The 25,261-nt window shown below is 37.6% G+C and overlaps 1 protein-coding gene across 1 annotated transcript in view; it reads right to left on the bottom strand.

Annotated features, from left to right (window-relative positions):
• The window catches only part of LOC137298235 (uncharacterized), a 692,490-nt gene that overhangs the window by 268,787 nt on the left and 398,442 nt on the right, over positions 1–25,261 (bottom strand). Inside the window, exons 16-17 of the mRNA XM_067830406.1 lie at positions 25,067–25,234; positions 18,884–19,114 (exon numbers count right to left, since the gene is read on the bottom strand). Coding sequence (XP_067686507.1) covers positions 18,884–19,114; positions 25,067–25,234 — 399 coding nt within the window. The remainder of the gene's footprint in view (positions 1–18,883; positions 19,115–25,066; positions 25,235–25,261) is intronic.

The following is a 25,261-nucleotide window of genomic DNA, read 5'->3' as shown; positions in this document are numbered from 1 at the left end:
TTATAATGTATAATTAGTATAAGACTGATTTTCGACGGATTCTTACAAACGTAAAACGTTCTGTTTTATGTTTTAAGACATAGGTTTCATCAAAAACAACAATGACGGAGCAATACAGACTAATCCCAGTATTCATGCATATACGTATTTTGGGTTCCCATATCACACGTTATTATATGGATGGAATAGTGACTTTAATAGATATATCCCTTTCAAAATCGCTAAGGCATTTCAAAATCAAATTTAACACAAATATATTTTAAAAACTAAATTGATTGTTTATTTCTTTGTAAATGTTTGTAATGTTTTCAGACAAGATAATCTTATATGATGTTGTATTAGCAGTAATTCGACTTCGAGACTTTAGTTGTAATACCTGGTAGTCATTTTGTTAGGTTTTTCAAAATGCTAATTGCATTTTTCCCATGAATTTACTTTCACAGACAACTGTGAGGCAGGCTCTACAGAATGCTGAGGCTGTAAATCCACAACGGACGTAAGAATATACTTTAATGTGATTTAAATACAGTAACTGCAAGAGTTTCGATGCATTAAACCATTCAAGTAAAACTTCAGGTGTTTCTACAATAAACTTGACATGAATTTATCTTCATTGTGCTGACAATAAATTTAGAATTGTATTTTTTGAGGTTGGAAACAGGACAGAATAAGGACGCTAAGGCAGCTCTCCCTGTTATTCCGCACGCTGAGTTTCAAGGTATTGCGGTTCTGCTTAATGCTTCAGTGTACAATAAAAAATGAGCACAGTAAAATTATGCAACAAAATGTGATATTCATGGGCGATTTTGTTCAACCGTTTGAATCGGGTGCATGTGTTTGATGACGACTTCTTGTTATAATTCTGTAATCACTCTATAATATATGTCAGTTTTATTGAAACATAAAGTTTCTGTCAGGGTATTGTATCTTGTTGGTTGCAGTGGCTATGACAAGATGTTTGCAGACAAAAAAGGAAACTATCTCAAGAAAGAAAAACAACCAAAACAAACACAATCATGTTCCAGAAAAACTACAGTAAGTAAAACATGAAAACCAATTTAACTAGCTTTCGGGAATCAAGAATTAGATGAAACTGTTTTAAGAGGATGCACTACATAACTTGCCTTACCATCAATTAACAAGGAAGAAGGCATGTTAATTGATGAATCTTAACTGAGATCATATAAATTAACAAGGCATTAGGCCTTGTTAATTAATGAACCCTTACTGACATGACTTGCTCATCAGTGAACAAGGGATTAGGCCTTGTTATGTGTTGAGGCTTTGTTCAAGGCTGGGAGATACAGTAACAATAACCCCACAGTATTAAAGGGGCACTGATGCGAAGCAATTTCCGTGGACTGGTGTAAACTTTTGTTATTGTTTTTCTCCCGTGAGTACCCGGATGATATCCCAGAATTCGTGACTGGTTCGTGACCTCTGCTGCGCAGTCCGTAAGCGCAACTGATAGTTTAATTATAGACAGATCAACTGAGGTGAAGTCATTTTTACTTCATTACAAATGTATTATGAAAACAAATGAAACACTTTGAAGGTTAATCATCTGCCAGTGGTAGAAATGGTAAAAACACTATTAGGACGGAAAAATAACGAAGCCAATGTACGTCTCTATATTTTAAAAATAGTCTCATAACCCTAATTAGTTTATTGTCATATTTGTATGATTTTGAAAATTAATGAAAGAATACACGATTTGCTTACACTCATAGTAAATTTCTAACATAACAGCAACATTTATACATTGTATAGATTGCCAATGTGGATCCTATTTCACACACATACGCGATATAGTGTGTGTTTGCTGTCATATAGATTCTGCTGAATGCTACAACAAATAAATTAAAACAAAATGCAAATAATGAATGTAAAACAGACTAATTTTATAGCAACAATGTCAGGCTACTACCTTGTTCAGGAATGTATCCATCAATATCCACGTAAAAGAAATCGTATTCCATTCATCTGCAGCTGGTAAATAATCCTGCTCTGTGTCGCGTGTCTTACAACTCTCTCATTTGCGAAAAAGTAACACATCGTTTCACGTCTTTCACATTGGTGAAAACTAGATAAACCTCTCATTGGTCTACCAAGATAGCACACCTGGCAACTAATTGTATGATGTCCACTATTCTAAGTAATTTAGTTAACCAATATTGAGCAATCAATCAATCAACGCAAGGGTGGTTAATTCTTTGAAGGGAGGATGTTGTTTTTGCACTCACGCTTTACGACAGGGTGTAGTCATCTACACACACTGCCTTTTGACACATCCGCTAGAAGATAAAAGTAATTAATCAATCAGTGTGTTATCGGTTAATCCTTTGATCGATGTTTGTTTTTGTAACTCAGCTGATAAACCCTCTTGCATCACTTACATGCACATATTACACAACATACAATACATTTGCCATTACAGACCTTAATTTATAATGTTGAGTATTTACTCCAGACAGGAGAAATGCCAAATGGGAACCTTTGTTGAGTAACCGAAGTGGTGTTGCTACTAATTATACCTGTTATAAATTCATGAATTGACCATCAAGAGAATGATGACAAATAACACGTGTAGGTTTACACCATCAAACGCGAGTTACAGCAAGGAAGATGTAATCTCTGTGTCGCATGCAGCCTGAAAACACTTATGGGCCGAAACTGTTTTGAGGATACCAACGGAATTTCGTTACACAAGGAATACACACAGGCATTTGCTATGTACTTTGGTAAATAGGTGAAATAAGTTTTTTTTACGTCAGACAATTTTCAGATTGCCAAAGGCAAAGTCATCGTTTTTTTGTTTACGAATTCAAATAAATCAACTGTGTGTTTTATAGTATCATATATAATAAACCAGGGTAGCTACCATAGCTACCAAAATCTACGTATGCTATTTGCTATCACAGCTCAACCAACACTCAAAACTACCTAAATATAAAGCTTTGCAATCTTCCGTACTGAAACAAATGGCTTGCTACGTGCCTGTAGACATCATATTTTCATGTAACATGATTAAATATCGAGGTTAAAAACACAGAAATAGGATCAAATTGGATCAGTAAGTATACCATCCAAGCATCCGAAAAGAACTACACTGCTGGGATATATGGTTACGATCAGACAAGGAATACCATGGATATTTTTAACAAATGGCATGTGATGGGCATCCGGCCTCCTGACTGTTTAGGTGAAGAAATTCTGCTAATATGGACAGGAGCCCAGTTCCTTTGTCCGTCACGGTCGAAGGAGTGGGCGCTGACCAATTTGCGGTCTGCTTTCGTAATTAGACCGTTGGCGAGAAGCATTATTCGCTCCGCATCAGTGCCCCTTTAATCCTTGTGATCTTTCAAAGGAGAAAAAAGGTTGTACCATACAACACCGTGTTCTAATGCACTAAATACATAAGTATCAATAATACTTGCTATGAGATTATGAGAGTAACCATTGATTCTATTTTCACATTTTTGATTGTTTATTTGATAATAATGTGTAACATATTTTCCGTAAATTTGTAAATGGAATGTTTTTGTAGGAAATTTAATCTTCCTCTTTCTTGTTGTAATCTGTAAATTAACATCTAGCGTAAGCCTGACACTGTCTATTTGTTTTGGGATAATTTAATTCACATGAAAGACGGTAGTATTAATAAAGTGAAACAAGTTCAGCATTATAGAATACCATTTCCATCAACAGTGCAGTACTGACCATGGAGCACTATCAAGCGAACATCAAATTTATTTCAATGTTAGGATATCCTAAATTCCTTGTTCACTCGTCATAAAACAAATTCAGCACATTACAACTTTCACCACCTAAACAACCCACTCCTCGGCGCGATGATGACACTGCAAGATGTCAAACCAGCCTACAACTCATCAGAAACAATTTCAAAATGTTTTTTTTATCCAATTTTTTATCCAATAAAGATGCAGCAGAGTAGTATCATGAAATGATAATTCATACCAAAAATCATTATAAATAGTAACCAGTACAAGCATTATATTAGCATTCAAATATTAGGAAAATATGAATATAGAATATTAGTTTCATCATGTATCAGTAATAGCTTAGACAAGACTCCTCTCAAAAGTAGTAAAGCTTATCTCACAGACATTCTATTGAAAAAGGTAAGTTATGACCACACAATTTCATAGTTAAAATCCTAGCCTGAGGTAATCAGAACACCACTGTAAGACAAACCATTCACTAAGACAAGGGTAACGTCTAGACAGGTTAATAAACTGCTTTGATGAGGTAAACATGCCATCACCTACAGTAAAATAACATTATGCAAACACCAGTTAAGGGTCGTTAAAGATCCAGCCCAGAGTAAGCAATCAAGCATCCAGTAAATGTGCCAACAAGATTAATGTCACTTAGATAATAGGATTAAAAGATTAAGTACTCCCCTTGTCTGGTCACTGAAGTTGTAATGGTAGGACACACCCCATTTTGTTTATTCTGTATTTTATTGGCTATTGTAGGTTACACCCGTTTTTGCATCAGTCAGCAAATCAGAATCTTTGTATTGTTTAAATTGTAGTTAAATAGTCTCCATAAATAGTCTTCATTTGTCCATCAGTAGGGTTTAGACTCCCAACACAGGTCAGCTCTAGCCCTCAGCCCAGAGGGTTGTACCGACTCTCTGTGGCCACCCTTGTTACTCCATCTCTTGTAAATAAAATTGTAATTAGCTTCTTGTGACTTCGGACTCTTAGCTGAGTTAATTCCCCCAAGCAAACCAGCACGCCAGTTAGATAAGGGAGCTCACTGGTACCCTCACTTGGACCCGAGATCCATATCATAACAGTAGCGAGGGAAATGGAAGCAGTGTGACTCGCCACACCTCAAATATGGTTCCTATGCCTTGTGAATAAAATGACAATGCACAAAGTCGAACGAAGGCCATTCTGTGTTTTTACAGGGACAAGGTGCATAAGAACTTACTAGTATTTGGCGTTACCACTATTGATCACGAGATAACCCCCCCACCCAAAACACATGAAATATCAACATGTCAAATATTCCACCACTATAAGTACTAGTAACATATATTCAATTATATCAGTTCTGCTGTTTGTAAGAAAATAAATAAAATTACAAGTGTACAGAAGTGCAATATGTTGTACCAGGGAGCCTATATAGAGTATTGTAGAGTATCCCTAGTTGTACTTGTATTTTCGTCCCTCGTAACGAAGCCCGCAGTAGACCAAACCCAGTCATAGCTGGTGGATGTGCACTCAAGTGTAACGACAGCAACCGATTGTCTGCTTCATTTGCTGATACGCCGAGGGCTCATAAAGTGGGGCCCATAGTGTGTTTAGAAAGATGATGTGTGTGATGGGCATTTTTGAAGTATGGCGTGTCACAAGAAAGTAAGATTCTTTATGGATAACAACTTTTTGTATTGTATATGATGCATCGTTTCAGTATGGATTGATATACCGTTGTCAAACAAAATCATATACACTATGTTTTTATCCATAAAGAATGTATTTAGAGATGTTAGGTTTTGTAAATCTCTGAATTTGCGTTCGATCCAATCAAAAATCATCTCAGTAGAGATGGTGAACTACTGGAAACTGTCATTCGTCCAAGTACAAACCAGGGCTTGAAACTGACAAGCGTTTGCACCAGTTTCCATGAGATCCAGTCATCCGAGAAAAAAGGATGTAGTTTGTTTGCAACCGAGACAGGACTCGGGTGCATGAGTCATCAATCAATTTATTTTGTTTATGGCGTATAGCCTGATAGGTGTTACATCTAAAATTGCATGTGGTCAATGATTGAAGCTGTGTATTGCATATTGCCTTTAGCAGACAGGCAGCCATACATATAGGTGTCAATAAACCAGACATTAAGCTTTCTCTGTGATAGAGGTTGCTTTTACAATCAACATGTTTTTTTTATGTAACAAGTAGATTATTTACTTGTTTTAGACTGCTGCTCACGACCACATACTCTGGGCATGCATACTGTTTCAAGCTCCGCAAACCTATTCACTGCGCATGTGTTATGGGGGCAGCGCAGCACAACTGTTGAAACAACTTCTTCCCCCCCCCAGCGCTGGGGGAAATTTAGTGAATCGCTTGAACTCCAAATTTGTGGGGGTTTTTCCATCACATTTTTTTTCGTTATAGGTTGAATTGGCATTTTTTATGATTTGTTTCGGTAACTGCGTACCGAAAGGTATCAGAATCTGCAAAGTTGTATTTTCCTTTTTTATGTGACCTTTTAGAAAGTTTCTTTCCATGAGATAACCTATCAAAATAATACAACATATCAATAATGCCCTATGCTCCAGGGTGGGCAGTTCTCTCTGGAGGTCTTGATGTTTCTTTTTCTTTGGGAGCAGTGTCTGGCCAGCACTATGTTGCACCATGTTCAGTTTATTAATTTGCGTCTCCAGTCCAACATGAAATTTATCATCTCCAAAACGTTGGGATGGGTTTTTCGAACAAGTTACTTTAACCTCCAATGCCAACCTCTTACCTGTTATTTGTCCAGGGCACATTTCTGTCATGGGGTTCCATGCCTGATGGTTATTGTTTAGTTATGTTAAATATAGCAGTGTGTGTTAACTGCAACTAGCCCGTGTACAACAGGTGTAGTCCCACGAAGCCTAAAATTATTCAGTTAGGTATAGTTCATTCCGCTTATTGGACTTCATGCCTCAATGATTTTATGGGATTATGGTGGATTGTTGCTTGGCTGACCACAGGAAGGAAGAATCAACAGAAACAGCAGAAATGAAATATAATTGTGAAGTATTTCAAAAGGTGACCTATCCCATCTGTATCACTGGTACTATTGGTAAAGGTTGGATCGACCACATGATTCATAGCAATATATACTGTCATGTGTTATGTTATCACAACACAATCTCTATCATTTAGCATATTATCAGAAGTGGCACCCATGAAAGAAACACCCATGCATCTTCACTCCACTGAACACTGTAGTAAAAGCATCAGCATCCTACCCCTAACAGAGTGACCCCTGTCCACTGAACAGTGGTCTGTCCCACTCTTATTTCACGCCCCAATTACCTCATTAAGTATGTCGTGGGGTCATCACCCACCAGTTATCTCCCCTTGTGGATCTTTACAAATTGTAAATGTTTTGTAAACATCATCTTTCCAAAATTGTAAATGTCTTGTAAACATCATCTTTACAAGACATTTACAAGCTTGTAAAGGTGAACTTTTTTTCTAGTGATACGATGGTATGATATGTGTTTTTCTGATGCATTATATATTTTCAATAAGAAAATTGTACCAATACACTGGTACTGGAAAAAAACCCTGCGAATTTGGAGTTCAAGCGATTCACTAAATTTCCCCCAGCGCTGGAGGAAGAAGTTGTTTCAACAGTTGTGCTGCGCTGCGCCCATAATGCATGTGCAGTGAATAGGTTCATGGAGCTTGAAACAGTATGCATGCCCGGAGTATGAGGTCGTGAGCAGCAGTCTAATCTTGGTTGTGTACACAAACAAGTAAATAATCTACTCGTTACATAAAAACAACATGTTGATTGTAAGAAGCAGCCTCTATCACAGAGAAAGCTTAATGTCTGATTTATTGACACCTATATGTATGGCTGCCTGTCTGCTAAAGACAATATGCAATACACAGCTTCAATCATTGACCACATGCAATTTAAACGTAACACCTATCAGGCTATATGCCATAAACAAAATAAATTGATTGATGACTCATGCACCCGAGTCCTGTCTCAGCCACATTATGCAATAAAGCAGGTGTGATACTTGTACATATTACATGTTTTTTATGTCTATGGGTTGCAAACAAACTACATCCTTTTTTCTCGAATGACTGGATCTCACGGAAACTGGTGCAAACGCTTGTCAGTTTCAAGCCCTGGTTTGTACTTGGACGAATGACAGTTTCCAGTAGTTCACCATCTCTACTGAGATGATTTTTGATTGGATCGAACGCAAATTCAGAGATTTACAAAACCTAACATCTCTAAATACATTCTTTATGGATAAAAACATAGTGTATATGATTTTGTTTGACAACGGTATATCAATCCATACTGAAACGATGCATCATATACAATACAAAAAGTTGTTATCCATAAAGAATCTTACTTTCTTGTGACTCGCCATACTTCAAAAATGCCCATCACACGCATCATCTTTCTAAACACACTATGGGCCCCACTTTATGAGCCCTCGGCGTATCAGCAAATGAAGCAGACAATCAGTTGCTGTCGTTACACTTGAGTGCACATCCACCAGCTATGACTGGGTTTGGTCTACTGCGGGCTTCGTTACGAGGGACAAAAGTCCAAGTACAACTAGGGATACTCTACAATACTCTATATAGGCTCCCTGGTACAACATATTGCACTTCTGAATCGCGATTGTATGCTTGTAATTTTATTTATTTTCTTACAAACAGCAGAACTGATATAATTGAATATATGTTACTAGTTTTTATCTTGTGATCAATAGTGGTAACGCAAAATACTAGTAAGTTCTTATCCACCTTGTGCCTGTAAAATACACAGAATGGCCTTCGTTCGACTTTGTGCATTGTCATTATATTCATATGGCATAGGAACCATATTTGAGGTGTGGCGAGTCACACTGCTTCCATTTCCCCCGCAACTCTACTGCATCTTTCTTGGATAAAAAATTGGATAAAAAACATTTTGAAATTGTTTCTGATGAGTTGTAGGCTGGTTTGACATCTTGCAGTGTCATCATCGTGATAATGCGCCGAGGAGTGGGTTGTTTAGGTGGTGAAAGTTGTAATGTGCTGAATTTGTTTTATGATGAGTGAACAAGGAATTTAGGATATCCTAACATTGAAATAAATTTGATGTTCGCTTGATAGTGCTCCATGGTCAATACTACAGTGTTGATGGAAATGGTATTCTATAATGCGGAATTTGTTTCACTGTTATAATACTCATGTCTTTCATGTGAATTAAATTATCCCAAAACAAATAGACAGTGTCAAGCTTACACTAGATGTTTATTTACAGATTACAACAAGAAAGAGGAAGATTAAATTTCATACAAAAACATTCCATTTACAAATTTACGGAAAATATGTTACACATTATTATCAAATATGCAATCAAAAACAATGGGGTAGCATTGTAGTTGTGCATTCTTTAATACTGGTTCATATTTTGCTTTCTTATGGCTGGGGAGGTCTGCCTGTCGCATCCCTTCGACTCGATTTCTGAAGAAAACAGTCAATATGATTATACTTGCATTAAGTGAATGGTAAACCAATGAGAAAATAGAATCAATGGTTATTCTCATAATCTCATAGCAAGTATTATTGATACTTCTGTATTTAGTGCATTAGAACACAGGTGTTGTATGGTACAACCTTTTTTCTCCTTTGAAAGATCACAAGGATTAATATAGACTAACAGCTAGTCTCTGAAATGAACATATTTTACTGAAAAAACGTTCATAGTGAAAAAAAATAATGAAATGGAACCCTGAGACTTTCTTCATTTTCTGAAGCTAAGGAAATCTACACTTGCCACATTTTCTAGACTTGCGTGGGCTTTCTTGGAGATACTTCAGGGTCCGTACGACAGACTAGGATTTATACTGTGGGGTGACTGTTACTGTATCTCCCAGCCTTGAACAAAGCCTCAACACATAACAAGGCCTAATCCCTTGTTCATTGATGAGCAAGTCATGACAGTAAGGGTTCGTTAATTAACAAGGCCTAATGCCTTGATATCATCTCAGTTGAGATTCATCAATTAGCATGCCTTCTTCCTTGTTAATTGATGGTAAGCCAAGTTACGTAGTGCATCCTCTTAAAACAGTTTCATCTAATTCTTGATTCCCGAAAGCTAGTTAAATTGGTTTTCATGTTTACTTACTGTAGTTTTTCTGGAACATTTTCTCATGACATCACTGTGTTTGTTTTGGTTGTTTTTCTTTCTTGAGACGGTTTCCTTTTTTGTCTGCAAACATCTTGTCATAGCCACTGCAACATACAAGATACAATACCCTGACAGAAACTTTATGTTTCAATAAAACTGACGTACATTATAGAGTGATTACAGAATTATAACAAGAAGTCGTCACCAAACACATGCAACCAATTCAAACGGTTGAACAAAATCGCCCATGAACATCACATTTTGAACATCACATCAACAAAAGTCACGTTTGGAGCTCAAGAAATGAGCATTCTTATTTATATGACAGTGGGTTGTGCTCATTTTTTGTTGTGCACTGATGCATATAGGACAGAGCATTAAGCAGAACTGCAATACCTTGAAACTCAGCGTGCGGAATAACAGGGAGAGCTGCCTTAGCGTCCTAATTCTGTCCTGTTTCCAACCTGAAAAAATACAATTCTAAATTTATTGTCAGCACAATGAAGAGGTTATTGTAGAAACACCTGAAGTTTTACTTGTTGAATGGTTTAATGCATTGAAACTCTTGCAGTTACTGTATTTAAATCTGTTGTGGATTTAGGGCCATTCCTCTTACAGACTCAGCATTCCATACAGCCTGCCTCACAGATATCTGTGAAAGTAAATTCATGGGAAAAATGAAGCATTTTGAAAAAGCTAACAAAATGACTAGCAGGTATTACAACTAAAGTCTTAAATAAAGTCGAATTACTGCTAATACAACATTGTATAAGAATTTCTTGTCTGAAAACGTTACAAACATTTACAAAGAAATAAACAATCAATTTAGTTTTTAAAATATATTTTAAAATATATTTGTGTTAAATTTGATTTTGAAATGCCTTAGCGATTTTGAAAGGGATATATCTATTAAGGTCACTATTCAATCCATATAATGACGTGTGATATGGGAACCCAAAATACGTATATGCATGAATACTGGGATTAGTCTGTATTGATGAAACCTATGTCTTAAAACATAAAACAGAACGTTTTACGTCTGTAAGAATCCGTCGAAAATCAGTCTTATACTAATTATACATTATAATTGAAATTACATGCAACAGGTAATCCTTCAGCTCAACCACAAAAAAAAACAGCTGGTGTTACCTGGGGAATATATTCCACCCCCACAGCCTGATTAAGTCCCAGGAAGGATATTTATGACATGTAGTAAACCTTTGATCAGCCAGTTAGTCGGGCTGTTGTTCTCATATCGTGATTCAATATACTAAACACTTACTGAATGGCAGGGATACTCTACGACTCTGTGTATTGAGCTCCCTGCTAAATGACATGGTAGTCTTGAATGTAAGATTTCTCTACAACCATGCTGCTCAATGAACACATGGCGTCATCAGGATTGCCTTACTGATTTTACAAATAATATACTTGTGTTATCTGCAATATACTCACCTGAGCTGAATGTGTCCTCTGAAGAAATATCGCTGACAGACATTCTGAACGGCTTTGTAGATGTAAAGTCTCAAATTCACGAAAGCAAAAATGTCCGTATGTTGGTGTGCAATGATCAACTGCATTTTCCAATCAGGTGTTCATATATGTATTTAGATCTCAAAAGGTCGTCAAATTACTTTGTGTTACTCTTCCTCTCTGTAACTTCCCCAGCCAAGAAATACAATGGACAGTGCACGTGTACACAACGGTTTGTGAAACATGTAAATAAAGGTATGTCACTTTAATATGAATTTTACCAATTGACCTTGTTGTTGAAATAGACTATTGTTCATCAAGACTAAGCGTTATCAAAACACTAACTCAAATCAGCCAAATAATCCCACTAGTGATATCCTCTTTGGACTGAAGTTGTTTATTTTAAGAGTAAGAGGATTATAAGGCATGCTCAACTGGGTTTGGTCGTTTAACTAATCCCACACAGCCATCATCAGCAGAGGGAATGATTTACACATCTCATTTTTTGTGCTTAATTATTGTGTTTGTTTTTTTATTGAAAAAAAATGAAATGGGATTGTGAACAGCTTTACAGTTTATATCGACACCGGTACCATACAACATACCATACAAAATTTAAATGCAGCATGTGTTGTCACATATGTATATAAATTTGAATTTACAAACATGGGTAAAGCATGAAGACAATCTTATATGGAAATAGTGAATTATCTGATCTTAATAATCTGTCCATCTTAAGATCTGCCTACCTCTTCGTCACTTCTTCTTTTAGATTTGGTTCTAAATATGATTGAAGAATTAACCTCGTGGTTTGTCATATGATAATCTTGTATTAGAACTTTGGTTTATTTACCTTTGTAAAGTGCATTCCACACATACAAACTAATTGTATTAATATAGAGCATTTATGAGAATGATAACTACTTTTTGGCGTCTTGATAGTAAAATTATGGATGCTCACCGAAGTAACCATAGACTAAAGACAAAAAACATCTTCAAGCAGAAAGGAAGACCCTGACAGAGTATGGAAAAGTTTTTTCCCCATCTTGTTGAGTCAGTTGTGTATAAAGTGAACGATCACTGTTGACAATGATGATGTATGATTGTGTAGCACTTTAAGAATTTCTTATATTTGCGAAAGTTACCAAATGCAAAACAGTGTACAGTTATGTTTTATGTATGAATGATAAATTAAAAATTTATGTACGCCGAACATAAACAAATGATAGACCGGCACGCACCATTTAAATATTCTGTAACATACTTCTTGTTAATGATTATATAAATCTTGTTACACAATGATTTGTATTAATTCATTTGAGTATTTGCTCCAATCCACACGTACTGACATCACAACCAATTATCTATCGACATGTTTATGAGATTTCTTGAATACGCCATAACACCGTTAATGAGTACCAACATAAAAGGTCTAGTGACAGGTGTTATTTAGAGAATGCATATAGTTCCCACGGAGTAGAGTGGTAAAATCACTGGAATGAGCTTGGGAAGATGATCTCGAACAAAGGCAAGACATCTGTTTTAACAGGCCCAAGTATTTGGTATATAGATCAATGCTGGCCGCACACATCAACTTTCATGTTTTCATGCACCAGACGCAGTTGCATGGACATAAAGCACAAATGGACTATACAAATTATGGCTTATTCCTTCAGTTTTCATAAATATATATGTCACATGCAAGATCCATTATGCATATCAACAGTAAGAACTCTAACAGAACAAAAGAAATAATAAATTAGTAAGTATACAGAGTCATGGGGATTCTTGAGAAATGGCAAAATTTAAAGTAGTAGTGGTAAAATCTTTCCTAAATTTACAAAAAATTTACAAGCCTTGTAAACATCACCTTTACAATCGTTGTAAATGTTTGTAAATATGACAGTTCTGCAAATTCATGCTACAAATTGGTTATAGATCTCCAAATGCTGTTGCTTATGGGGAAAGCGGTCAACTCCCTCTGTCAAATGTTTACTTTGTAAACTGTATTAAATACTGGCTAAGATTATTACACATGCATCCAGATAGATACCCTTATCAATGTTATCAATTTTTACTGTCAATTGAATCTAGAAAACAACCAACATGGGTAAGTTGTGTTAAGCATTCACTGTTCAGATATGGGTTTGGAATGGTATTGAACACACAATCTGTTGGTGATCCAAAAATATTTATTTGTAAATTTGTTGAAAGACTTAATGATTGTCTCTACCAAGAGTGGCACTCATCCCTTCATGATCACAAATCACTGTGTTTCTATTACTCTCATAAATCTTTGCTGAACTGAGAACAATATATTTTGTCTACTATTAATAAAGAACTTTTACAACGTTTAGATCAGAATGTAGTATACTTGGTATCCATTTAATAAGAAAAGGTCTGGCTAGTGTTAATGATAATGTTGTATTATGTAAGCATTGTAAAGCTGTAGAAGATGAAGTACACATTATATACAACTGTAAGTTCTATGACAGCCTTCGCCAACGCCTAATTCCAAAGACATCAAGTGGGCATTATATTTCGATGCTAAGTCTCTGTACATCTTCAGATACCAATATAATGAACAACCTTGTGAAATAATTGAAATATGTTTATTCAGCATAGCAGTGTTAGCACAATAATTTTTTCTACCTATGTTGTATGCCTATTTGGAAATTCAACCATACTATATATTATTTCATATAATGGTATGTTTGCAATGTTTAGACCCGGGTGTAAAATACTCGGTACTCAGTTAAACCAGAAAAAGTTTGGATACTGTCAGTGAAAAGGTTACTGATGTATAATTCATTCATTTATTCTGTGATGCATTGTTAAAAGAATGGTCTTCTTGATTTATGGTATAGACACATCTGATAACTATATAATGTACCATCCTATACAAACCTATATTTAATTTTTATTGTGATATATTCATAGTCAGTTGATCAGAAAAATGTGTGTCTTAGTGTTGCATTATGTAAGCACTGTGAAGCTGTCGAAGGTGATGGCCATGTTATATACACCCGCTCACTTTAACTCCATCCATTGTCCTCACATATGAAACATAACTAACAGCCTTAACTATTTAACTTTGATCTCTACCAGAGCTTTGATTTTGTCGTGTTTCATTGCTTTGCGCTGCAGTCTGCAAGACATGTACTTGAGCGCCAATCCGATCAACCCTGTTACCCCGGCCATTATTTCCATGACCAGCACCACAGGCATGGCAATGATGGTGGAGAACAACCCGATGCCCGTTTCACCTAATCCCATGCCAGTTGTCGGAGCGCTATTGGCACTGTCCCTGTAATTGATGGCCCTGCGTTATTTTTTGTACAGCACTCTATGCGTGTTGCATTTTAGTTCAATTTGTCATTTGATTTTGCATAACTGGTGCAAATGACCCTCATCTACACTGGAAACATTCTTCCATGGCCGGGTACAGTCCAATTTTATTGCATGCATGAAAAAAGTATATATACTCATGAAATAATACTTAATCGTCCTTCCATCAATCGTTGGTGAATATACGTGAGGTTGATAAAATCAAAATGTTCGGATGTAAAAATGTCCTCGAATGTAGTAGTGTAAATATTCTGAATAACCTTGAATCCATCGAGATTTGTGGTAGGGGCTGTTCCCGGTTGTGCATAAATATGACAGCAGCGTACATTTTCATGACATTTACACCAGCGTATGAGTAATTCAACCAGACGTTGTACCCTTTGTGCAGGAGCATTTCTAAAAAAAACTTCGAAGAAAAGGGTCGAGTGTGGAGCATCATGGAATTTTTTCATATACTTCCATTGTTTTCTGTATTCTGGATGGACGATTAGCATGTAACCTATTTCAGCAGATCAAGATGAACTTACAGCAAAGATTTTGCCATTCAGTGTTGTCATTATGCGTACAGTATGAACATACGAAGAGTGTTTTACACTTAAAGATCAATGATCTCGCCCTGATGAACATCATGGTTGACGCCAAGGACAGTTCACACTTTCGATCGCAATTTATCAACGTCTTTCAAAAGTATGGATTTTCGGTCATGTATGTTGAAATGGTGCACGCTTTCCGTAACCCAATGCAGTTCTTGCAGAAACAGTTCAATTTCGCTGTGCACGCCAACCAGTTGCAGCATGATACTGAACGACATGCATCGTGGTCCGCTCAGTCGGTCTTTGATTTATTTTTACACCAGATCAGACGTATCCTGAAAGAAATCATTGGGTCACTTCCACAGGACAAGGAAGTGGCTTCCATACAGGTCCTTCTCTCGTTTTCTAAGGCCACGTCTGACTGAGTTTCATTTTCTCGGAGACGATGTGCTCCATGATTTTGTTTGCAAGCAGCTTTCTTGGGTGAGTGTTTGGATCGATCTTTGGATGCGACCTCAATAACAGTGGGCCCTTCCTGTTGATTGAAAACTTGGAACAGTCTCAATATGGTGGCATGAAAGAATTCTTGTCTCATTTCCAATCGTCGTAATAATCCTTGAGAGTCTTTTCCAAGAGTTGATTGCTCATGAGACCGCTCATGAACGAGGTATCTGCCGACATTCCTTCGTCCAGCAGAGAGCATCAAAATCATCCATCAGAAGGTCGTCCATTATTTTGTATTAAACATATGCATTTCGATGTGCAAAATAAATGATATTTTATGGACAAATGCTCAATCCTCTCTGAAAGCTGAGGGAACCTCTCGACGTCAAAGCCAACGATCCGAGCATGATCGATCAAAACCAAGAGCTGCTCGTTCGTCAATGCGTATCACGTGGCTGTAGTCAGTTTGTTGACCATAGGTTACGTGCACTTGAGCACAATTATCACCAAACAACCGTCACGCAAGCCAGGTATCATTTTGGAAAACACATTGAAGTAAAAAACATCATACACGTAAATACAACACGACCATGGTCACGATGATGATCAGTTTGGCATTAGTCAACGCTTTGGCCTTCCTTGGCAGCAGTTACCTTTTCTCCTGATTCTAAACATCAAATGTGCATGGTAAGCATATGCAGAAAGTAGGAGCCTCCTACACGTGCATGGGGTGTCATTGTGAATCTTGACGTTTTTCAGCCAGATCGATAAATTACTGAAGACCATTTTTTCCGATAATTTTCTTGCATCTGTGCATGATCAGGGTTTACAGGGTCAAATCACACACTACTCACCGAAAATTGTAAACCTGAAATTTTCATGTCATACTCCAGTCACCTAACAAGGGGGATAACTGAACGAACAGCTTTGCTTTGAATGAAATCCATGTGGTGATGCATTCTCAAAACATCCATTATTTTTGTACCAACATTGATTCAACCCCATATATTGCCGCCAAAATCAGGAAGGCAAAATGAATGAAAACGCATATGGTGAAGAAGCACATGAAGCACACCAAATTCAAGAAAGTCCTGTTCAAGAAAAAAAATGTTCAAACACCGTATGAACATGCTGAGAAGCAGTGGACACAGGATATACAGACTGACGATCAACAATTTCTCACTGTCTCTTATGGACATGAAACAATGGATTGCCATAGACGGGGTCAACATCTATGTGTACACACACGAGCGACTAATAAATTGAACGTTCACGCACATGCATGCATACATCCATGGAGAAAATTTATTACAGCCTGATAGGGTACACAAGGCTGTCTCGAAGCTCGCCAAAGCTGTACAAGACTCGGAACAGAAAGCCAAAGTAGGCCATGAAAAGGATGCCATCTGGCAAGTCTACCTTCCAGCGCCTCGTCACATCCTGAGAAGAAAATTTGACATTTTGATTCCAAATAGCATTCACCAAGACGATGTCCTGTTTTTCCCACACAACAACATGACAGACAACATCTACAATACACCCTGACCAATGTCGATGTAAGAAGTTGCTACAAAGAAGTCAAACTGCTGATGACCAAAGATTAAAAAGAAGTCACCAAAGCCTTTAATGCATCTACATATGCAGTCGCTTGTGTTGCAAGTCGATCCCAGACGCGAGTTCATGAGGGTCATGTCACAGCTGTTGGCGAAGCACGAAATGCAGGTAAGAGGAGGTGTGGTGGGACATCACTATGGCCAAGTCATCGTTGAAGGATTCGATCGCACGACACGATCCCGAACGCATCACCCACCGTGCATTTGGGCAGACACTGTGCAACTCACCTTGACACCAATTGTTTCTCTTATTTTTTTAAAGTCCAGCCAGAAAAATTGTCTTCAAATCTTTCCTTTTCAAGTCCGTAGCTCGAAAACTATTCTGCCAATTTTAATCAAATTTTGCATGCACACCCTAAATAGTAAAGACAACGGTGTGTTTTGGATCAGGTCATTTCCAAGAAGCCAAGTTTTAAATTGGGCCCTTGGGAAGGAGGTGATCTAACACCACTATTGTCCATACTACTTTCTTGGTAATTTTGGCTCAGATTTCTTTCAAATCATGTAGGTAGCAAAGGTACTGTAAGTTCCCATGGTCCCTAGTATGGTGATCTACTTTCAGTTGTTTGCAATCTATAGCCTATTTTTACTTTGTGTTGTCCCCAATAGTTACAATATTTTAGATTTAATTACTAGTTTTACATGTATATCTGTGCTATTTTACTGTCCTTTGTTGACAGGATTGTATAACCTGCCTTTTAGTATTGTTAATCTATATATTGATTAGTCACGATATGGCTGAAATATTGCCTAAGCAACTTTAACTTTTAACTCGTTCACTTGCTCAAACGATTTGAATCTTGTCGTTTCCTCGCAAGTATTACCTGCATAAAGTCGTAATATTCACAGGGACTACATCTGAATGTTTGTCAAATTTATGTTTTGGAATACAAGGAAAACTTTTTCATAGCCATTGCGAGAATTTGCAGACAGCGCAAGAAAAACAGGTTTAGGGTTTTCTCCCTTCCATCGATTTGCACTTGCAAACATCAATAATTTCCATGCATCATGCATGATTAAATGCATATTGGAGACAAAGAAGTACTACCACGAGGTACTGAATGAGTTGCCATTCGCAGCTGGGTACACTGAAATGTGCAACTCTTGTAAGTGTGGGACATTGAAAATAATAGAAGAATGATTAGCCAATCAGAAAATGACATTTATGTGTGAGGAAAGATAATATAAGTTGTTCACTAGTCACAAGGGGGGCATCAACTTATGGGTCCCAAAGGATCAGTGAACAATACATTTATCTTACCGGACACCTCAATTTTAATTTGGAATTATTTGAAGCACGTGAACAAGTCTTTTAGTATCCATCGCTAGGTGCAGACAGGAAAAACAGTTATCTCCCTTCCATTGATTTGCTTCTGCAAAACATCTATAATGCCCGTACATCATATGTAATTCAAGATAAATAATTACTACCACGATGTACCAGATGAGTTCATCATTCCCAGGGTACACAGAAAATGTTACTCATTTGTAAGCGGGATATGATGTACATGATAGAACACACAGCCAATCGATGTTTATGTGTTAGATAAGATAATTATCATTAAAACATACCTATTTCAACCTCGCAAAGTTCTCCTCTGTAGCCTGGAGGACAATCACATCGATATTCATGCCCTGATGCCAGGCAGGTAGCATTTTGTCTACAAATATTGTCCTTGCACAAATCGGGTGGCACATCACATTTATCACCAGAAAAACCTCCTCTGCAAGCACACTTGAATCCGTTGCGGGTAGGAATACAGATACTGTTTCCACATGGACTAGAAGCACAAACATCTGGTTCTGTTGAATAGAAAATTTGTCAGTCAATACAAACAAAAGTTCAAGGGGTACACAGAAGTTCTATTATTTTGTAATGTTTGGCATGAGAGTGAGTGAGTGAGTAAATATTTAACATCACATCTGCAATATTTCAGCCATATCGTGAAGAGAACATTTAACAATTAAAAGGACTATATGTGTATTATAAAATGTGTCGACAAAGGACAGTAAAACAACTAGAATATCACAATTAGAATTAAAACTGGCATAGAAAGTTAAAACTAATATCATTATATGGACAATAAAGTATATAAACCGGCTATAGATTGCCAACAAATGAAGGTAGATCACCACACTAGGGTTGGTATGAGAGGTTACATTGTAAGGAATAATAATATTCTTTATTACAATAGGAACAGTGTTTTAGTTTGCCTTCAAACACTGATAAAAAGCAACATCTAAACATTGTTGTTTTAAAAATGCCCTTGTTTCGCAGGTTTATTTGAAGATTTCTAGTGGCTGTATCTAGTACCATAAAACATTGTCCTCCGGAGAGGGTACATAAGTCCCAAAACATTTAAAGTAAATTACAACCTTCCACTGTTTTTAATCATAGCATGTGTGTATTTTAATACATGGCTAGCTGTGGCTAAATTGCTAAGTGCTGAAGAGATGGTGTAAATCCAGCTAGGGCTAATGCAGGGAACAAATGTACTATAAGTCCCCATGGTCCCTAATATGGGTGATCTACCTTCAGTTCTTGGCAGTCTACAGTTCAGTTTGATATTGCATTGTCCTCTCTAGTTAAACAGAGTTTAGTTCTAGTCTTAAATTTAAAATTTACTAGTTCTAAATGGATATCTGTGATTTACTGGTGTTACTGCACTTCGTCAACAGAGTTTTAGTTTTCATTTTCTTGATGGCACCAATGAAGAGCCACATCCCTCATGGTGGGTGCTGGGTAATGCTAAGTGCTCTTCTCCTGTGTGGACCTGGGATAGAATATGTCCACACTACCGTATTGTTGGTCGTAAGACGTGACCAAAATGGGCATGGGTTGTGTCCCTGTGTTGGTGGAGGACGGGATCCTGGTGGTTGAGGGTTTGACAATCACGAACCTTTTATCTATCAAACAATTTGCCCATGTTGAGATTTCTGTTTAAGCACATATAATAGTAAACACATGAAGAGGAACTGGAAGAAAGAGCAATGATAGTTCCACATGTGATACGGCAACTTCAAACTGTCAAAACGACAACAGAAAACATCTGGCTTACTCCACATGAATAAAAAATATCTCAAACTTAAGTGCAAAAACAACATTTCAGGGGGTTTTTTTGTTTATTGTTTTCAGTATTAGAAGATTTTTCTTTGGAATCTGTGTGAGGTTCCTCAACGGTTTGAGTGGCAGCACAGACACTGCAATTAACTTCATGTAATGCACAGTCGACAGAAAGTTACATAGAAATAATGTCATTTTCATTAATTAATTTCAGTTTTAGGAAAAGATTGACTTGTTTGTTTAACTGGGCTCTGTTTTCTTTAGGTATGTCAGATATTTCTTTATGAATAGAGTGAAACAAAATACACTCAGGGTTTTCAGGAAGGTCCTCAACTGAGGCTTTGTACCAGAAAGTTTCCATCAAGAAGAGGAAAACGTTTGACGAGGACTTCCATTAGAATTTTGAGATCAGCTGCCACTTGAGCATCATGCTGTTACAAAGGTTCCTGGTTGTCACCAGTTGGGGGTTGAACTGGCTCATGGGGCATGAGATGTTTAAGCTGTTGTCGTGTCTTTTGGTTGATCAACTGAGTGCTATGGAGTGCTATTAAAATACACCCTGTCAAAGCTCAGTTCGGGCTGAGTGCAACATGTATCTGTGGGTGAACAGAGTGGTGCCACGTGCAGGCAAAACATCATGGTTCGTGGATCGAAAAGCGACAGTGTGGTTGACGGGATCGCGGTCGAATTGTGCTTTATTTTAGCAGTTACATACACCAGACCTGCCACGATTCCACGACAAAATGTCACGGGCCCATTTTGACAGTAAGCACAGCTGTCAAGAGATGATGCTGCCTATAATTCTGTAAGCGTTTCTTTGGCGTTGCCGGATAGTTTTACCAGGACTGTGACAAGCGACTGGATGTCTCTGACATTGTCTCCGCAGACAAAGATGATGCTGTGAAGGTTAGCCAGTGATGACAAGGCGAGGTGTTTTATTGAGCAGATATTAACACGAGCGGCATGAGGAGAAGTGTTCAGTTGCAGTGTTCCTTCACTATCAATCATAAACTTACCATAGTTGGGATTTGTGGGTTCATCATAATTTTTATCTTGTGTTAATATATTGTAATAATCGTGCACAGTCGCCACGAACCACGTGTCCACCTTTGCACCATTTTGAAATTGCCTTCAGCCATTATTTTAATATGTTAAACATATCTATATGTATATAAAAATGTCACGAAATGGGGGACGAAAGCTTGGTCCTTTTCAACGACTGAGGGAGGCACTCATTGTGAAAGTCGTGTGTCATTCGATTCCCAACTTGTGCAAGCCATTTATTGATATACCATGCAATCCACAATGTGTGATCTTGTGTGATCAAACTGGGTGTGGCTAGACCGCTCTTGCACTGGACATGCTAGAAAGTTATTGTAGGATTCGATCACATCATTATAATTTGACCTTAAATATCAACTAAACGCAAATGGAGTGAGTGAATACAACACAGATGCTGCCCCGCACAAGAGGAAATGACTACGACGTAGGTGGAGACGAGTCAACGAGAATCCCCCAAATGTTGCCTCTGGTAGAAAAGGTGTTTTAACCAAGCGCCACAAAATTATACTCTTATTGCTGCAGCTGCCGTGGCAACAATAGTGGTCGCTGCTATGCTGTATTAACAACAAAAAAAAAGACGGCATCTCAGACACAATCACAATTAGAAGTAAATCCACACATTATGTTACAAATAAAAAATAATTATATAAACAAAGTTTAAAAGAAAAAAACCATTTGTTAAAATCGCATATCATGCCACCATGGTTACCGGTCTAGGTTACACTTGCTTAACTTTCTGGCGGCAATTATTTCTTCTTGAAATTATGAACACTGAACGTGGCTGAGGTGGAAGTGCAACAAAAACGTCACGATTTGGCCATGGAGAAACTGCTGGAATCACACCATGAGGATTGGATGACATGTCCAACGAAAACATCATAAAATTTATCAACCATAAAAGTCAAACACACGAAGACCTCATCAAAAATGTTGACACAGTTGCTCCATCCCCAGATATAAGTTTCACGGACAAAATGGAAGAACACTTTCAGTGATGAACTCATGCTCTCTCAGTACTACACGCCTTCCCTGATCTTGATCCTCATAGCACTGGATGTGGCTGTGACCATCTTAATCGCAAAACAGTTAGATTAAAAAAATATGTATATCTATTAAATAGATGAAATGGGCATCATATAATTGCAAAAAGACAATCAATTTATTCATGATCTGGAAAGGCGACAAGTATCAGTACGCATGGACAAAACGTTAAGTTGACCTGCTGGAATCACACCAGGAGGATTGGATGACATACCCAAAAAATATGTCTTAAAATTATGTGGGACAAACTCAGTTGCAAGAATTAAGGTGATTACCATGACCTGCAACTGAAAAGCGACATGCTCCTGACGTGTTCAAGATATTCTGAAAAATGTGCATGAAAGAGTACTGCCTAGATCCCGCATGGTATTTCCCCGTCCCTGGTCTCTCTCAGAACGCCTTGTTGAAAAGCACCAGTATAGAACTGAAACTGCTGACAAGTTACGACACGCACCTGTTCAAAGAGAAAGGTCTGCAAAGCAGGATTTCCATTACCACCAAAAGGTATGCAAAGAACAACAACAAATATGTGGAAGGTCATGGCCCGAGGAAACCAACCAAACACATTCTTTATCTCGAAACCAACAATCTGGCTGGGCGATGAGTCAGACCCAATGGGGGATTTGAATGGGCATTGTCCAATATCGACATCAATGTCACTGGGCTGGAATCTAACTTTTGAACTGTTGAAATTTACTACAGCCCATGTGTATACTGGAAAGGTGTGGGCACCACCCTGAAACTGAAGTCATTTGAGTCTTCTAGGACACCACCAAAGGTTGGCTGAACAAAGGATGGCTCTCTCGTAAGTCTACCTGCTGGTGCCTTGATATATCCCAAGAAGAAAATTCAACATGTCAACACTGAAGCTGTCCATCAAGCTGACCTCATGCCAGGGTAAGATGTAAAACATACAAGTATGCACTGACAATTGTGGATGTTGCCAGTCGTTACAAAGAAGCCGAACTGTTGACAATGAGAGATCTGAACAAAGCCCCCCAAAGCCTTAGAACGCACATACAAATGAAGTCGCTTGACCTGGCCTGAGATAGCTTGATATAGACCTCACCTTGTTACTTTATAACAAGTACAGCAATATCTTGGATAGTTAACCTTTCATCTGACCAATCCCATACTCACTTAAAACTGAATATTTCCTGAAGTATTGAACTGACTTTCATGTAATTTTGCATGAACCTTGAATGATGCTCCATTATAATTCCAACAATACCTTGTACTCTCACATGGGCAACGGATCGTATAAAATATCACTTATAAGCAATCTGATCTCTGACTACCACTCCCTATACTACTATTTCCATTTTTTTCGTTGCATTATGTCCAATTTTCTACACAAAAATTCCGAAGCTCGTCTGCAGATTCCAATCCGCGCACATTCACGGTGGATCTTCGGTGTCACAGCCTTGAGAAATATGGACATAAAGCAGTCTCCCACACTGGACAGTTTATTCATGTTGTCATGCACAAAAGGGTAGAGGTCTCCCATCTTGAGCATGCACCAATGCTTTGCATGGCCATATACTACCATTTGCGGAGATTGTTTTTGAAATATTTAACTTCTGTTGAAAAGATTAATATTTTGTGACAACTAAAATATGACAATTATTCAATAAAGGTATCTATTCACAAGATTGTCTTCAAACAAGCAAAATACATGAGGATAACGGCTATACTAGGGCATTACTAAATTTATAAAGTTGAGAAACAATTGTTTAACTCCATTAAGCAGCTGAGTTCAACATCAGGACGACCTGTCAATACCTTCAGCCAAAAAAATGTTGATAAAATCAGTGATGTGATTGTGGACAATCACCTCTGTATCTCCTGCCACATGAACTAAGAAAGATCATTTGCTTGACTTCTTACATTCACGGACAAGACTAAAGAAATACCAATACAAGAACATTAGCAATCCTCTGATCCAGCTAAAAAAGGATGGGATTCTATTTTCTGATGCAATCGCTTCAGATTTCTTTGAGTGATATAACACGAAAGAAAGGTTAGAGCTCAAAATAATGCTTATCTACATACACAACTACATGGAAATCTCAAGAATACACATCATCATCCTTCACTATGCAATGAGTGAGTGAGTTTAAGTCATGCCGGGACTTTTTGATGTATGATTTGCCGTGATGATGTTAAACTGTTATATGGTGATTTGTAATTAAACATTTCAAACTAGAACCTGTCAACAAACGACAGTAGAGCAGTTAGAGTATCAATGTTAGTTTTCCACTAGACATTAGTGTTACAATACCACTGTTCCGACAATGTACAATACAAAAACAGGCTTTAAATCGCCAGTATCAGAAGGTAGATCACCATACTAAGGGCCATAGGGACTTATGGTAGTTTTGAGTCCTGCATCAACCCAAACTGGATTTCTACCACCACTGCAGCCATTGGCGTTTGTGTTATTGATCTACATGTATTTGGAAAACACATTTTCCACAAACTTTCAAACAACCATAGAAATGACTTTCTCTCTTCAATGCTGAAGAGTTGATGCTAATCATATCGTTAAAATGGAATTCCATTTTAAAAGCTCTCCTGGATATACTCACTGAGACAGGTGCTTGGAATAACTTTATACACTCTGTCACGAGAATGTATTTTGATTTGTTCAGATGAAAAGGAAGCATCTCTGAGATCTGAGCTGCATGACGAGGTGAGTCTGTTGATGACATCAGCCTTATTCGAAGGCCAGAATTTGAGATCTCGCAAGTACATATCTAAAAAGAAACCATTGATAAACAGCA

The sequence above is a fragment of the Haliotis asinina genome, chromosome 10, assembly GCF_037392515.1.
Source record: "Haliotis asinina isolate JCU_RB_2024 chromosome 10, JCU_Hal_asi_v2, whole genome shotgun sequence".
Taxonomy (NCBI): Eukaryota; Metazoa; Mollusca; class Gastropoda; order Lepetellida; family Haliotidae; genus Haliotis; species Haliotis asinina.
The sequence above is the reverse complement of the archived record's forward strand: the minus strand, read 5'-3'. Positions and strand labels throughout refer to the sequence as shown.